The sequence below is a fragment of the Eucyclogobius newberryi genome, unplaced genomic scaffold, assembly GCF_026437365.1.
Source record: "Eucyclogobius newberryi isolate DKJ021-1_F unplaced genomic scaffold, fEucNew1.0.hap1 SCAF_118, whole genome shotgun sequence".
In the NCBI taxonomy this organism is placed as follows: Eukaryota; Metazoa; Chordata; class Actinopteri; order Gobiiformes; family Gobiidae; genus Eucyclogobius; species Eucyclogobius newberryi.
Genome location: NW_027315744.1, coordinates 137,501 through 154,290, shown reverse-complemented (window position 1 = coordinate 154,290; position 16,790 = coordinate 137,501). Strand labels below are relative to the sequence as shown.

The 16,790-nt window shown below is 39.2% G+C and overlaps 1 protein-coding gene across 4 annotated transcripts in view; it reads right to left on the bottom strand.

The window, feature by feature from the left end:
* sec24c (SEC24 homolog C, COPII coat complex component) overlaps nucleotides 1-16,790 on the bottom strand; it is a 42,837-nt gene that overhangs the window by 2,187 nt on the left and 23,860 nt on the right. For all 4 annotated transcript variants that reach the window (XM_072440255.1, XM_072440256.1, XM_072440257.1 and 1 more), the window contains 14 exons: nucleotides 15,031-15,169; nucleotides 14,831-14,946; nucleotides 13,753-13,877; nucleotides 12,415-12,606; nucleotides 12,245-12,338; nucleotides 11,314-11,430; nucleotides 10,663-10,833; nucleotides 9,980-10,076; nucleotides 9,759-9,904; nucleotides 8,334-8,472; nucleotides 6,817-6,935; nucleotides 3,723-3,902; nucleotides 2,505-2,690; nucleotides 1,307-1,396 (listed from right to left, as the gene is read on the bottom strand). In XM_072440255.1, coding sequence (XP_072296356.1) covers nucleotides 1,307-1,396; nucleotides 2,505-2,690; nucleotides 3,723-3,902; nucleotides 6,817-6,935; nucleotides 8,334-8,472; nucleotides 9,759-9,904; nucleotides 9,980-10,076; nucleotides 10,663-10,833; nucleotides 11,314-11,430; nucleotides 12,245-12,338; nucleotides 12,415-12,606; nucleotides 13,753-13,877; nucleotides 14,831-14,946; nucleotides 15,031-15,169 — 1,911 coding nt within the window. The remainder of the gene's footprint in view (nucleotides 1-1,306; nucleotides 1,397-2,504; nucleotides 2,691-3,722; nucleotides 3,903-6,816; nucleotides 6,936-8,333; nucleotides 8,473-9,758; nucleotides 9,905-9,979; nucleotides 10,077-10,662; nucleotides 10,834-11,313; nucleotides 11,431-12,244; nucleotides 12,339-12,414; nucleotides 12,607-13,752; nucleotides 13,878-14,830; nucleotides 14,947-15,030; nucleotides 15,170-16,790) is intronic.

Below are 16,790 nucleotides of genomic sequence, written 5' to 3'. Positions count from 1 at the left end.
ACCAGAGAGCGCTTTTATTATGAAGGAACAGACCAGAGAGCGCTTTTATTATGAAGGAACAGACCAGAGAGCGCTTTTATTATGAAGGAACAGACCAGAGAGTGCTTTTATTATGAAGGAACAGACCAGGGAGCGCTTTTATTATGAAGGAACAGACCAGAGAGCGCTTTTATTATGAAGGAACAGACCAGAGAGCGCTTTTATTATGAAGGAACAGACCAGAGAGCGCTTTTATTATGAAGGAACCGACCAGAGAGCGCTTTTATTATGAAGGAACCGACCAGAGAGCGCTTTTATTATGAAGGAACAGACCAGAGAGCGCTTTTATTATGAAGGAACCGACCAGAGAGCGCTTTTATTATGAAGGAACAGACCAGAGAGCGCTTTTATTATGAAGGAACAGACCAGAGAGCGCTTTTATTATGAAGGAACCGACCAGAGAGCGCTTTTATTATGAAGGAACCGACCAGAGAGCGCTTTTATTATGAAGGAACAGACCAGAGAGCGCTTTTATTATGAAGGAACCGACCAGAGAGCGCTTTTATTATGAAGGAACAGACCAGAGAGCGCTTTTATTATGAAGGAACAGACCAGAGAGTGCTTTTATTATGAAGGAACAGACCAGGGAGCGCTTTTATTATGAAGGAACCGACCAGAGAGCGCTTTTATTATGAAGGAACAGACCAGAGCGCTTTTATTATGAAGGAACAGACCAGGGAGCGCCTTTATTATGAAGGAACAGACCAGAGAGCGCTTTTATTATGAAGGAACAGACCAGAGCGCGCTTTTATTATGAAGGAACAGACCAGAGAGCGCTTTTATTATGAAGGACTAGACCAGAGAGCGCTTTTATTTTGAAGGGACAGACCATTATTGCACTTTTGATTGAACTAAACAGTTGTGTAATAAGTGCTGGATTGCATCTTACTAATCCTAAAACAATAAAAAGCAGTAGAATCTAATCAAAAACATAATACGGCAATAAATAAAAGGAATAAATCAACATAAATAAAATGCAAAGGACAAAACAAGTCAAAAGCGGAGAATAAAAGTGGGTTTTAAAGGTGCTCGATCTGATTTTCAAAGTCTTAAAAAAGTGAGAAAAAATCCTTTAAAACTCTTTGCAGACTAAATAATAACTCGTTCACTTAACGTCTTCTGAGCATCCCAAATATTCATCCCATTGACTTTATAAGTGCTTTTCTCATCTTTCAGAGGCAAAGTTTAGGGTCACGGTGCAGCTAACAGACATTAGCATGCTACAGACTTTGAGGTTCATAGTGACATAATGAGGGGGAGGAGTTACCTTCATGAATCGCGGACGTTGAGCTCTGAAATCTGAAATGATTTCCCTCAGTCTCTTGGAGAAAGGATTGTCCAGCTCCGGCAAACTCGTCTGAAATGGACAAAGTCTCATGTTAGAGTCAGAGCTGCAACTGACCAAGATTTGAGTCTTCGACTGGCAGCGATTATATCCACTGTACAAATACATGATCAAATACAGGTTGAAATGGAGCAGAAGAAGAAGAATATTCAGGAATAAAGTGTATTATTGATGAAAAGCTGAACTAGTTCTTTTTTGACATTTTGATTTGATAATGCTCCTTGTTATAAAAAAAGGGCTTTTTGTAGGTGTTTGAGTCATTAGTCTTTTTGTAGGTGTTTTAGAGTCATTACAGTCTTTTTGTACCTGTTTTAGAGTCATTAGTCTTTTTGTAGGTGTTTTAGAGTCATTAGTCTTTTTGTACCTGTTTTAGAGTCATTAGTCTTTTTGTAGGTGTTTTAGAGTCATTAGTCTTTTCGTACCTGTTTTAGAGTCATTACAGTCTTTTTGTAGGTGTTTTAGAGTCATTAGTCTTTTTGTACCTGTTTTAGAGTCTGTTTTAGAGTCATTAGTCTTTTTGTACCTGTTTTAGAGTCATTAGTCTTTTTGTAGGTGTTTTAGAGTCATTAGTCTTTTTGTAGGTGTTTTAGAGTCATTAGTCTTTTTGTACCTGTTTTAGAGTCATTACAGTCTTTTTGTACGTGTGTTAGAGTCATTAGTCTTTTTGTAGGTGTTTTAGAGTCATTACAGTCTTTTTGTAGGTGTTTTAGAGTCATTACAGTCTTTTTGTACGTGTGTTAGAGTCATTACAGTCTTTTTGTACGTGTTTTAGAGTCATTAGTCTTTTTGTAGGTGTTTTAGAGTCATTACAGTCTTTTTGTACGTGTTTTAGAGTCATTAGTCTTTTTGTAGGTGTTTTAGAGTCATTACAGTCTTTTTGTAGGTGTTTTAGAGTCATTACAGTCTTTTTGTACGTGTTTTAGAGTCATTACAGTCTTTTTGTAGGTGTTTTAGAGTCATTACAGTCTTTTTGTACCTGTTTTAGAGTCATTACAGTCTTTTCGTATGTGTTTTAGAGTCATTAGTCTTTTTGTACGTGTTTTAGAGTCATTACAGTCTTTTTGTAGGTGTTTTAGACTCATTACAGTCTTTTTGTAGGTGTTTTTGTGTCTCTTCTCACCATGTTGGGGTCGATGGCGCTGAAGCTGGGCGTCCCGAACAGGCTCTGCAGCAGCTCTTGTTGGACACTGGCCCCGACCCACAGGAACAGGTGCAGCCCTGTCTCCAGCAGGTAAACCCCGCCCTTCGACAGGCGCTCCTCCGAGACTCTGACCGCCGTCGGCAGCGAGCCCACGTCCAGCTTCGTCTGAGCGACACAAGATGGCGGACGCGTCTTTAGAACCGTTACAATCACCACAGCTTCTCCAGCCGTAAGACATGAGCAAATACTGCGTCGTGAAAGCAGCACTTTGCAACAAAAAACAGACCGCTGCACGCTGTTCGCATTAAAGGACACATATGGTGCATTATTTGTGTTCTTGTTGACCTTTAAACATGCTTTTGAGAAGAGAATTACAGAATTACATTGGGACGTGTGCCTCCTACTGGCTGCAGAGGGGATTACACACACTCCCGGGTCTCAGCGAACGGTTGTACTGATCGTGATGAACCGGGCGATGATTTATGGACTTTACAAACACGACAGAAGAATCTCAAGAACACGTCACAGATCGACACAAAACGAGTCCTGGAGGAGATTCAGAGCGGAGTGTTTTCCACGGTCGGAGGGGAGAGGCTTTAATCACCAGGATTCATCAGAAGTGAATGAAGCTAAATGCTGCTCCGGGTGTGTTTTTGATGAGGAACATGTTAGAACAGGGTTTTGTTGAGCTGTGAATGTGACTGAAAGGATTTTTATTTGCACTCTTCTCTTTTATGACTTAAATTGTTTTTAATTAGTTCATTTTATCGTATTTCTGTCATGTCTTTGTGATTTTAATGCATTTTTCCTGTCGTGTGAAGCACTTTGAATTGCCTTGTGTATGAAATGTGCGACACAAATAAACACAAATAAAAGTTTGCATGATACGCGTCCTTAAAAAAAGGTGGAAAAATCTGATCCAATGAATTTAAAACATGTGGATATTAACGATGAGCCAAAGGGTTTGAGAGAGATATAGGAACTCGTTTGAGATTTAAATACATAACTCCTTTTTGCGACGTGAAAACCAGGGAGGCCGTCTATACATCGGTTCAAAACGCGCAAATTACAATCAAACTATACAAAAAAAGGTGGAATTTTGAGCGTTCTGTATTTCTTGGCACATGAGTATCTACTGTGAACGTTAAATATGATCGTGATTAATATCTACGTATGTTTCCCCCTCCCCCGCCTCACCAGGGGCAGCAGCCGCGGGTAGAAGAACACGTGCGACTCAGCCACGTCCATGGAGCCGATGAGCTGCCGCAGATACGCGCGGTCGTCCAGGGAGACGTCGGCGGCCGGCAACAAGATGTCGCTCTTCAAGACGCAGTTCAGATACACGGGCAGCAGCTTCATGCACTCGGGCAGGATCAGCTGACACGGCACAAAAGAAAAGGTCTAACGTTAGAGGAATAAGCGCAAAAAAACAACAACTTGGTGACACAAAACGACACAAATATTGTAAAAATGCTGTGTTTTGACCAGAAGAGTCAGATTTCTGAAATGTTGGGGTCGTTTGCGTGTCAGCTATGCTAATTCCATGTTAATTAGCTAAACAAAACGGTGCTAAATGTTTATTACATGGTTGTTAGCTTCGAAATTAGCATAGCCTACATGCTAACGACCATGTAATACATTTTCTTGATGCTAACAGTATTCTGGACAGTAATGCGCTAAAAAACATTACGGTCCAGAATACTGTTAGCATGTAGGCTATGCTAATTTCGAAGCTAACAACCATTTAATAAACATTTCTTAACCTGTTACCATCCACCTATTTTCGCCCTGTGCACAATGGTTGGACCCAAATGGCATTGGTTATTAAAAGAGGATCTTATGTTCCACATGTGAGTGTGATGCATCATTAGAAAGCTTAGGCCTTCTAGTTTCTGCAGATGTGCACATGACACACTGTCAGGGCTTCAGAACTTACACTACAGAGGCCCAAACATAAACAAAATATCCTTTTTTAGTCTTGCCTGAATATTGTTAATTTGTAATGGTCCTGAGCAGGACATACTTCATTGTGTGCTTATGCTGTTCACTGTACATGATGTTTATCTTGTTGACAACAACTGTGTAAAGTTTCAGATCTCTAGGAACAGGCATTTTGGTGCTGTTGACCTTTTTGTATCAAAAAGTATATTCGGAACAAGTGATCCAAATATGTGCCAACTGTGCCAAACTGTTTTATTACAATTTTAGCACCTCTATGATCATAAAACATACATTTTGATGTTTTGTAGGCCACTAATAGCAATTATAACTGCTAAAAAAAATATATGTGAAAATGTGTAAATATGAGTTTACCCATGAATTTCCCATATAGAGGTAAAAAAAAAAAAAAAAATTATAATATTTTTATTTTATTTTTGTATTGGTATAATAATACATATATCTAACAAAATGCACGTCCAAAAGGCTAATAAAATCAGAAAACGTTATGCGCAAAATCCTGCCGAGAAATCTGGCTCTTTACAGCCTTCCCGGAGCCTTACGCACGATAATACAGAAGATTCTGTGTCAATAAGGCCTCTGTCCCGCCCCTCTTTGTAAAGCTATTTTCATTGGCTAGAATAATCTGTCAATCAATCTGAGCTACGTCATTCGCACACGGCGCTATTTAGATGTAAACAGACTAATCCATGTGCGTCGCAAGCGGCGCATTTTTTTTTGCGGAGGCTGTAGCAAACAAACCCGTGGACAGGTCTCATTCTGTAGGAAACAGTCTGAAGAAAAGAAGGATATCCAACATTATTTTATAGGTCAAACAGGTCATTTGTTATGGACAGAGAAATGGATATTGTTTTTCAATGGTTCCTTACGGACAGACTGAGCACAAGGATGAACAGAATTAAAGCCGTTTCGTCCGTCATAAACAGCAAACAGGACATGCGTTTGTAAAAGTTGAGACTTTCTCACAAACTATTGGCAATTGCTTCTTGGGGCAAATTATTCAATGTAAATCAATGACATATTCGTTTTGTTGAGAAAATAAGCTTTAAAATGATGTATGGCTTGCTGGTATTGACCACGGAAATAAAAGTGATGATGTAAGAGAATATTTGAGATATAGAAAATGTTCGCCGGCGGACAGGTGGGTGGGAACAGGTTAAAGCCAACAGTACAGTAGGTCACAGCACGTTTTACACAAAGAATAACATCAGCGCCACGTTAGAAATCATTACCGCGTGTAGCACCGTTTTGTTTAGCTTATTAGCGTTAGCGATCAGAACAGAAATGACCATAGCCTACATGCTAACGGACATGTAATAAACTTTTCTTGACGCTTACAGTATTCTGGACAGTTTTTACGCACAGCAGGTCACAGCAGTTTTACACAAAGAATTAGCATGTAGGCTTTTGAGCTTTTGTTTTTTGCTAATTGCTAACGTTAATAATCTAAACAAAACAGCGCTACACGTGGTAATGTTTTCTAACGAGGCTCTGATGTTATTCTTTGTGTAAAACTGCTGTGACCTACAAAACTGTTAGCTTTAAGAAATGTTTATTAAATGGCTGTTAGCTTCAAAAATTAGCATAGCCTACATGCTAACCGTAATGCGCTAAAAAAACACAGCAGGTCACATCAGCGCCACGTTAGAAAACATTATTGATAGACTGATTAGCTTATTAACGTTAGCGATCAGCACAGAAATGACCACAGCCTACAAGCTAATTTCTAACGTTAATATTCTAAACAAAATGGTGCTACACGTGGTAATGTTTTCTAATGAGGCTGTGATGTAATTCTTTGTGTGGTCGAGTGGTTTCAGTTGCTAAACAGTCGGGGTTTTTTGACAGTTTGCAATTTAGACTTAGAAGTTGATTATCCAATCAGAGAGCAGAGTTATGTTTTTTGCATTTTCTCGCTCGTCATTTGCCTTTTCAGAGTCTTGTGTTACATTACGCCTGAGCTGCTAAATCATCAGTTAAATTATATTGAAAAATGTTGCGCTAAGTTATGATAATTAGTGTATCGACTAATTGTTCAAAAAATGTAGGGCTCATAATTGATTGTGTAATTGTGAACATTTTGCAATTTTTTTTTGTAAAATATTAAATTTCAGCAGTGAAGGGTCGAATAAATGACACCAACTACTGAAGTGTTTAATTCTGCTCTTTATTTATTTATTATGGCTCATGCTTTTTACCATATTGTTCATTTAGAAGAGTTAACTTAGACTTTTGTTTGCATCAGTGGCACAAAGTATGGTTTAGGGTGATATTTTCTGGAGCATAGACCTTTGTGAGGGTTCAGCGTGGAGGTCATGACCTCTGGTCTTACCTGACCTGCCGACGAGGGGCTGGCGCAGTTCTTTCTGTAACAGGCCAGAATCTGAGCGCACTGGTTGACCAGAGTGTCCCGCACGGCCTTCACCGGGTTGTTAGCCACGCCGCGGAAAGCTACAACACAACAAAGCATAGATTTGTTTTAAAGACCTTTTTTTTACTCTTATTTAACACGTTTAGCTGGAAAGTAATGAACAAAAATACAAAAAATGTCTTTACTACAACTTAAAAAGGTAAAAATGACATTAAAAGTAACAATTCTATAGTTTTTGTCTGACTAAAAGTAAAAAAAACTGCATTAAATACTTTCATAATGACTAAAAGTATGACTGAAAGTAGATGTATTCTTGCGACTAAACGTGATGATATATTTGTAGATTAAGAATAAATCAAACAAATAAATTAAAGGAACGAGTGGAGACTGGATCCTCCTTTTCACACGTATTTACACGTCCCAGCAGCGCCGCACAGCTCATCATCATGAATATATCTTCTTGTCGACCAAAACTGATGAACAGTCGACGAAAACACCATGACATGAAGCTAAAACGACCATATTTTCCAGACTATAAGTCGCACCAGCCAAAAAAGGCATAGAGAAAAAAAAACACGTATATAAGTCGCACTGGAATATAAGTCGCTAATATATATATATATATATATATATGTGTTTTTGAGGGAAATGTATTTGATAAAATCCAAGACCAAGAACAGACATTTCCTCTGTAAATACAGTTTAAAATAATAACAGATGAGAGAACATGGTGAATAGGTGTACGTACGCTAACGCTAACACCTTCAGCTACATGACGTATGCTAACGCTAACACCTTCAGCTACATGACGTATGCTAACGCTAACACCTTCAGCTACATGACGTATGCTAACGCTAACAACTTCAGCTACATGACGTATGCTAACGCTAACACCTTCAGCTACATGACGTACGCTAACGCCAACACCTTCAGCTACATGACGTATGCTAACGCTAACACCTTCAGCTACATGACGTATGCTAACGCTAACACCTTCAGCTACATGACGTATGCTAACGCTAACACCTTCAGCTACATGAGGCACAGACAGAACTATGGTAAGTGTCTGGTATGTTAGCGTAACATATGAACAGTTATTCAGATAACTATAGCATAAAGAACATGCTAACAAGTTTAGCGAAGCATCAGCTTTACCCCAAGTCACTAAATCCACTGAATTCTTCTTCCTCTGTGTCACTTCTAAACAACTCCACAAACTCCAGAGGAAGAGGAAGTGCAGATTCTTCTTCTGCGTCGCTTAGAGCCTAGAGCGCCCTCTTGTGGTCGTCAGTGTGAAAATAACTAATAATATCACATATAAGTCGCTCTGGAGTATAAGTCGCACCCCGGCCAAAACTATGAAAAAAAGTGCCACTTATAGTCAGGAAAATACGGTAATTCTTTGACTAAACTGAAGATAATTTGTGTCAAAAGCCGGTCGTGTGTAGCGTCTTTTCGCCTCGAGTCGAGCGTCTCACCGAACTTGGAGAAGTAGTTGATGATGGTGTCGGTCTCACAGTTGCGGTACAAGTCGGCGAGTTGAGAGCAGCAGTTGACCGCCATGTTGTGCACGCGCAGACGCCGCTGTCCACTGCAGCTCGTGTACAGCACCGCGCACTGGAAACACACGCACACGTCAGGCACTTCAGACATTTAGAGATACCTTTATTTATTGATACGTTTATTTAGTGATGATACATTTATTTATTGATGATACGTTTATTTATTGATGATACGTTTATTTATTGATGATACGTTTATTTATTGATGATACGTTTATTTAGTGATGATACGTTTATTTATTGATGATACGTTTATTTATTGATGATACGTTTATTTAGTGATGATACGTTTATTTAGTGATGATAAGTTTATTTAGTGATGATACGTTTATTTATCGATGATACGTTTATTTATTGATGATACGATTATTTATTGATGATACGTTTATTAAGCGTCAGGACCAGATCTCAGGAGTTATTTGACGCGCACGTTTTATCATTTGTCTTTGGCCTTGGCTTGATTGGTGCTAAAATGTGTACAAAATGATCAAGAAAATGGCTAAATACGTGCACCGCTAATTCACCGACGGAACATGGCGTTTTACAGACATTTTTTATACTTTTTAAATGACTTCATCCATAACTTTGACTCCAACTAACTATGCACGTGTTTCATTGTGCTATTTTATTTAGTTTATTAATGATATTTCACATTTAGATGATCTTTTTTAAGGGATTGTGTAGCTTTAATGTTATTGCACCACTGGTATTTTCCTGTAAAAATGTATAAGTACTTCTAAATATATAAATACTACTAAATAAATATATCATACTTATAAATGTGTAATGAAGACAGACCTAAATGTTTTACTTTGTTATTTTCATTGTGGAAAATCATTTACTTTGATATAATTAGTTTATTATTAGTTCATTTGTATTTATTTGTTTCCTCTTAGAACACAGAACAAAAGAAACAAATAAAAAATAAATAAATACAACTTTTATGGGATCATCCGGCTTTAAACGTAATGTATTTTTAATGTATTTTTTTCTTTCCTTTTTAAATAAAAAAAAGAAAGAAAAAAAAAGAAAAAAGAAAAAAAGAAAAATGAAACATAGAACATAAATAAAGCAACAACACAACAACAACAACAGAGAGAGAAAAAACACACAAAGAATGAGCTGGACCAGATAGAAAATAAGCTAAGTAAAGGAGTAAAAGTAGAAAAAAGGGAGTGGCAGCAGAAAAAATTAAGGATTTTGTCTAATTTTTCAGTTGAGGTTATTTGGCCTAAATCTGAAGTGTTTCTGAATGTGTTCTGGTTCATACTGTGATGAGTATGTGGTGAGCATGAGCCAGCTGTAAGGCCTCTGGGCACCAGCTGTAAGGCCTCTGGGCACCTGCATGAGCGCGCCAGTGTCCTCGCTCAGCTTGTCGTCGTGTTTGAACTCCACGGTGATGGCTTTGTCACAGTCCAGCCCGGCCAGCTCCACGTCGGTGGTGTTACTCATGAAGAAGGAGCCGAAGAAGTCCGTCGCCCGGATGCCTGCGCGACCATGGCAACGGTGAGAAACATACGCCGAGAAACAACGTGGCTTGGAGAGAGGAAAGGTGGTCAAACCTGTGCTGGTGCGGACCCTCAGCACGGCGTCGAAGCCCATGGGCTGCTCCACGTCTCGCCGCAGGTCGTTCAGAAAACGCTCCTGATCCGACTGAGCCTGAAGAAACCAGACTTTACTTTATGTCCACCCAACATTCCATTTCAAAACTCATCAACAAAATCAGAAACTAGAACACTAGACACACTTTTATACCTTTAGTCATACTTTTAGACATAATTTGTCACACTTTAGATACTTTTAGACATATGTGTATACTTTTAGACATATGTGTATACTTTTAGACATATGTGTATACTTTTAAGACATATGTGTATACTTTTAGACATAAGACATATGTGTATACTTTTAGACATATGTGTATACTTTTAGACATATGTGTATACTTTTAGACATACCTTTAGTCAAACTTAGACATACTTTAATACTGTTAGACATACCTTAAGTCATACTTTTATACCTTTAGTCATAATTTTAGACACTTTGTCATACCTTTATACATACCTTTACACTTTTAGATATACCTTTAGTCATACTTTTAGTCAACAAAGATGTGTCTAATTGTAGTCATAGTTTTAGCCATTATGAATACTTTTTAATAGATAGTTTTAATTGAGTTAAAGTCGTCAAAAACACGGCGTGGGCTGAAACATTTCCCGTGGACGAAGCGAGCGCCGGAACTGACCTGGAAGTATGTGTATTTGTAGACGGAGCCCCCGGTGGACACGGGCACCACTGCGAGCGTGGCCACGTCCACATACTGGTTTGGGAAGAGGAAGAGGTCCACGCTGCAGCCCTGAGCCACACACTCTTTAGCCAGAGAGTTATAGAAGCTGAGCTGAGGCTGAAACAAGGACTGACACACCACACACACATTTAACTTTTGACCTTTGACCTGAGGCTGAAACAAGGACTGACACACCACACACAGCTTTATACACAACAATTACAAAAAACACAGTATTTTCCGGACTATTAGTCACACCTTTTCATAGTTTTGGCCGGGGTGCGACTTATACTTATATTTATTTTATATACTTATACTCCGGAGAGACTTATATGTGATATTATTTGTTATTTTCAAACTTGCAACTGGATTTCGTACTCCAGTGCCACTTATGTGTTTTTTTTCTTCTCTATTATGCATTTTTTGACTGGTGCGACTTATACTCCAATACGGTTAACACTTTTTACGTAAACACGATTAGTCAATGATTGTAACTCGCAAACTTTGTAAGAAACAAAATGTATCCATTTAAAAAAGTCAATAGATTACAGTTATATCACAAGTACAAGCCTAAATAAAGGTCATTTATGTCAGTTTATATATTCTCACCTTTTCCTTGTCGGTTCCCACTAGCTTCTTGTCCTCTCGGTTCTTCAGTTTCCCCGGAGCCTCGGCGATGGGCAGAGACGTGTGGAAGATGAAGAGTTTCCCCGCACAGTCCGCGGCCTGAGCACCAGAGGCGTTTTCTTTAATGTGACAAACTCTTCCACGTTTACAGTTAAGTCTGAAATCCATTCCATCGTTTCAGACACGATCACGTCGTCTTTGTGACACGTCCTCAAGATTCTCTTTTGTGAGTGATCGGATCCACAAATGACACGTTTTAATGTTGTGGCTTCCTTTTTATCACAATACCACATTTTTCAATACTTTACTGAAAAAACTAAAAACACTTGGACTAAACTTTTCAGTAAAACAAAGAGAATGTGATTGTATTTCAAATTTGACCAAAAACATTGCTGGTTTTACTGCAATTTTGGTGACGTTTATAATGTCACTTCCTGGTTTGCAAATATGACTACAACTGTTACTAAGCAACCAGATTGTAAACATGGGATAACCCATTTAAATCATATAACAGCTATGGGTTTTTTGGGGTTTATAATTTTACTTCCTGGTTGTAATTGATGACACACTAGGAAATTACCCAAAACTTATCTAACGTAAAAATAAAAAAGAAAGCGACTTTATTTTGTTGAATTAATGTTTAGAGGATCAAAAAAGTTGCTTATTTTGTGTAAATTCTGCGTAAAATTCGGTTGGAATGAGTGTCCCTGGTGTGATGTCACTTCCTGTCATTTTCTACAGATTTCTCAACATTTTCTCCTCAAATACCTGTTCGATTGACGTAAAACTATCATTTAAACTTACAACAGGTATAAATACTCCAAACAAGAGTCAAAATTAGAAAGTCACAAAAGCCCATCATACGTCACTTTAACTATGAATGGCGCTAATGAAGCTAACGTGGCGCTGGTACCTTGAGCGCCTCCAGTCCCGCCTGGATCACCGGCCCAAACACCGTCTCCGTTTCCCTCGTGTCGGCGAACATTTCTGGAATCTGGTCCAGCAAACTGAAACGACGCACGAAACATGAGCGACGCAACGATCTCTCGAACGGGGCGGGGAAAAAAGGGTTCAAAGTCGTACCTTTCAATGACTTGCCGGCTCTCGTTCACGTTGACCAGGAAACCGTCGAGCAGAGGCACAAACATGTCCGACACGTCCGACACCACCAGCATCTGCGGCTGGGCCAGGCTCGCCTTCACGTTGTAGAAGTGCATGACCTTGTTGTAGGTGACGAAGCCCACGCGCACCACCGAGTCCAGCTCCGGGTTCTCCCTGGGAGCAGAACGCACCCGGGTCAAGTAATAGTAGGTAACTATAGCTATGGAGCGCCCCCTGCAGATCCCTTATGATAATGCGCGGTCAAAGAACAGTCTTATCTCCTCATTTTCTTATTGACACAAGGAAATATAATCACAAAAAAAAAAAAGGGTTCAGGGTTTCTCAGAGTTGTCGCGAGGCTGGTTTTCCGCCCAGAGACAGCAGGGGGCGACGACGGACACTTCAAACACCCCGAAAATACATGTTTAACCATCTCAGGGACTAACAGAGACGTTCAATAAGAATAAAATGTTACTTAAAAGGTTGAATGGACGATTTGTTTGGCACAAATCTGAGTCTTATTTCCTCGTGGCGTGGACTGCCGATTAGACCTGCCACGTATCAATCATAAAACGCACCTATCGCTCACCTGCAGCCGCGTGGGGCTCGTCCCCACGTTTCCGCGTGCCTAAGCGCATGGATCTATCATAATATAGTTCCCTCAGTGTACGGGGCAAAATGAAGACGGAGAAAGACAGTTAGAGCTGACGCAGAAGTGGACGGAAATCTACGGGAGACGAGAGATGTGATGCGATCCGTCGCGCTAATAAACAAACACACGTGTGTGTTGTATCAGTCCACACGGGGGAGTGGCATGTGCACGGGGGAGTGGCATGTGCACGGGGGAGTGGCATGAGCACGGGGGAGTGGCATGAGCACGGGGGAGTGGCATGTGCACGGGGGAGTGGCATGTGCACGGGGGAGTGGCATGTGCACGGGGGAGTGGCATGTGCACGGGGGAGTGGCATGTGCACGGGGGAGTGGCATGTGCACGGGGGAGTGGCATGTGCACTTCCGCCTGAGTTCTCAAATCGCAGAAAAATCGTCCATTGCGCCTTTAATTAAAAAAAAAATTGCACTTATCTTAAATTGCATTTCAAGATGAAATGTCTGTTCTTGGTCTTGGATTTTATCAAATAAATGTCCCCAAAAAATGCAACTTAAACTCCAGTGCAACTTATATATATGTGTTTTTTCGTCTCTATTAGGCATTTTTTGGCTGGTGCGACTTATAATCTGGAAAATACTGAACCATCTCATAAACTAATCTCCTTTTAGAGAGTTTGGGCGGAGCAGCCGACGTGAGGTGGGCGTGGTTACCTGGGCAGGAAGTCCAGCAGGGTCTTGAGCTCCTGACACACGAGGCTGACGAGGCCGCTCTTCACCGCGTTGTACGACACGTCGATGAGGAAGATGAAGGCGGGAGGCTGAGGAAGCTTATTGTTCTGTGGAGACGATCAAACATTCAGGGTTAAGAACAGCGGTTAGCGGTGTAGTTTACCCGAGGCGCCAAATCTACAGTCGAAAAGGGCAAAAGCACAAGATTACCACAAATTACAAATATTTACACAGAAACCTACTCAACAACGCATTTACTAACGATTAATCGGCTGATTGTGACTAATATTGCGATTATTGACTCTAAAACGCACTCTACAAATGCCTTTTTATAACAAAGACGGAACAAAAGAGTCAAAAAAAAAAGTACAATGTAAGATTTTTATCAATTATACACTTTATTCATGAAAATTCTGGACCCAGAAGCGTTCGGTCGCCACGTTTCAACCGGTTCTTAGTCCATAATGTATTTAAAAAGTCTCATTGTGCAATAGAAACAACAGCTGCAGTCGCAGAAAAAAGGCAGATTAAACTCACTATATATTTGTATTTATTTATCATCTAGTTTTCATTTGTACATTCTGGTCCTGCGCTGTGCGTTTGAGTTGATTTATGTTCTACAGTTTGAAAAATGAAAACAATAAAAAACAAAGACTAAAGAAGTGAATTAAGAAAAATAAAAAAAATAAAAAGAAAAAAGGAGAAGAAAAAGAAAAAAAGAAAAAAGGGAAAAAGAAAAAAAGGGAAAAAAGAAAAGAAAAAGGAAAAAAGGGTAAAGAAAAGAAAAAAAGGGGGAAAAAGGAAAAAACGGGAAAAGAAAAAACGAGAAAAGAAAAGGGAATAGAAAAACCATAACTCAATAAATGCTTTTTCCTTTCTGCTTTTGCAAATCTATTTGACTCCAAAAGGTCAACAGCCCCAGTTGAACGGCACTTTCACCGTTTTGTATCAGGAGTCGTGCACTAAAGTGACATTTTCTTACCTCACAGTAGTCGACACTTTCTTTAGTATATTTTCTTACTTTGCAGTAGTCGACACTTTCTTTAGTATATTTTCTTACCTTGCAGTAGTCGACCGTGGCCAGAAACTCGTAGCTGCCCAGAGAGAGCTCGGGCCGGTCGTAACAGTCCACTCTCTTCCCGGTGTGATCCAGATGCTGGAAATAATGTGGAGGCACTGCAGACGGACACGGGACAGTTTGAGAAGCAGAGCAGACGCTGCTCACGCTCGCGGCGAGAGGAGGCGAGAGTCAGAACTCACCCTCAGTGACGCAGCTGCAGAAGCCGCACTGGAACCTCCTGCCTCCCTCGATGAACTGCATGTAGGGGCACATGTAGGCCTTGCAGCGGTTACAGCGGATCGGACCCGACTCGCCGTGGTCCACCACATAAGGCGGCGTCTGAGGAGGACAACCACACGAGACCATAAGACTCAACAAATCATGTCAAATCTGCTGTTTATTTCACATTTATTTATTTTAACTATGTCATTTTTTCCCCCTTTTTTATTTTCACATTTATTTCATTGAACAATTTATTTTTTTATTTTTTTCACATTTATTTCTTTTAACATTTTTTAATCAATTTTTTCACATTTATTTAATTTAACTATTTCTTTTTTCTTTTTTTCTTTTCACATTTATTGATTTCAATTTTTTTTTTTTTCCTTGATCAATGACAATTTTGTATTAGATTTTATTTAGTTTTAATTGAAACAAATAGTTCAATAATTCAAAAGCAAAACACGCAACAAAACACTAAACCCCCAAAAAATAACAATAAAATAATAATAACGAGTGGTATTTCTATCCTCACAATCATTATCTGGACTTGACGGATTCCAAAATGACTGAGCAATTTCTGGTTTTCATCAATAATAAAACTATATTCGTAAATCTTCTCTTTCTTGACGGAACAACAGAAATAACACTTTGGTCGAACGGTGAAATACTCGTGAATAATAACAGAAAGTAACACCTTTGATGATCGATTATTAGGTTGATCAATTATCGACATTATTTAGGTTGCAATATAATCATAAAGAGTTAAAAGTGATAATAGTCATGTTTTTTGAAGACTTTTTTTTTTTTAACTTAAATTTGTAGAAAATTGAATTGTTTAACACAAACAAGTCTTTTTTTTTTTAAGGCAAATTAAAAGAAATGTGACAATTTTAGAAGTGAAATGAAAGTGCTTTTTATTTCCCATTTTATCTCAAACTAATCATTCATAAAGTCTTATTTAAAAAAACAACAGGTCACATGTTGATGAACGGAAATGTGTTCAAAAAACGAAGCGGAAATGTTGAATTTTTTTGTTTTGGTCGTGATGTTAATCATTGCGAAAAATCGTTAAATCGCGACGTTCATTCTCACAATAATCGTTACACTAACATGTAACGTCCCTGGACTTTTAATCAGCGCCTTTTCACGCACAAATAAATACATTTCTTCATCAAAAACACTTTTACACAGGATTTTCAACAGCACAAACGAGCCAAGGTCACAATAAAAACTCCGGGATTAATACGACCACAAACACCGACCGCTCTCCAATCTTTCATTTGTCACGTGTTTAAACTGATCATAATGTCGCTGGCCCCGCCCATAAACGCTGTAAACACGGCGAGGCGCGTCACGGATTAAGATCACGTCTGCTCCAGCTGCAGGTTCGGCCGTTACGCAATCAAACGTTTTGTCAGGCGGCCGGACGCACAGGGCGTTTGAAGCTGGGACGTGAGAGAAAGGAGTATGTGGAGAGTTTGAGCGTCCGGGATTACGTGAGGTAAAAGTGATGAGAAAATATGACCTTATATGATTATTTGACATATTCTTCTTCCTTTTTGTAGCATTTTTTAAACTATAAACGACACACTTGATACTCAAATGATTACGCATCATTGCAAAACAACAATTCGTCTCAGTTTCTATATTAAACTGTTGAAAATGGACTTTTAATCTTCTTTACTCTAAATTCACCAAAAATATGCCGTTTTCTAATAAAAAACGATTAAATACAGCG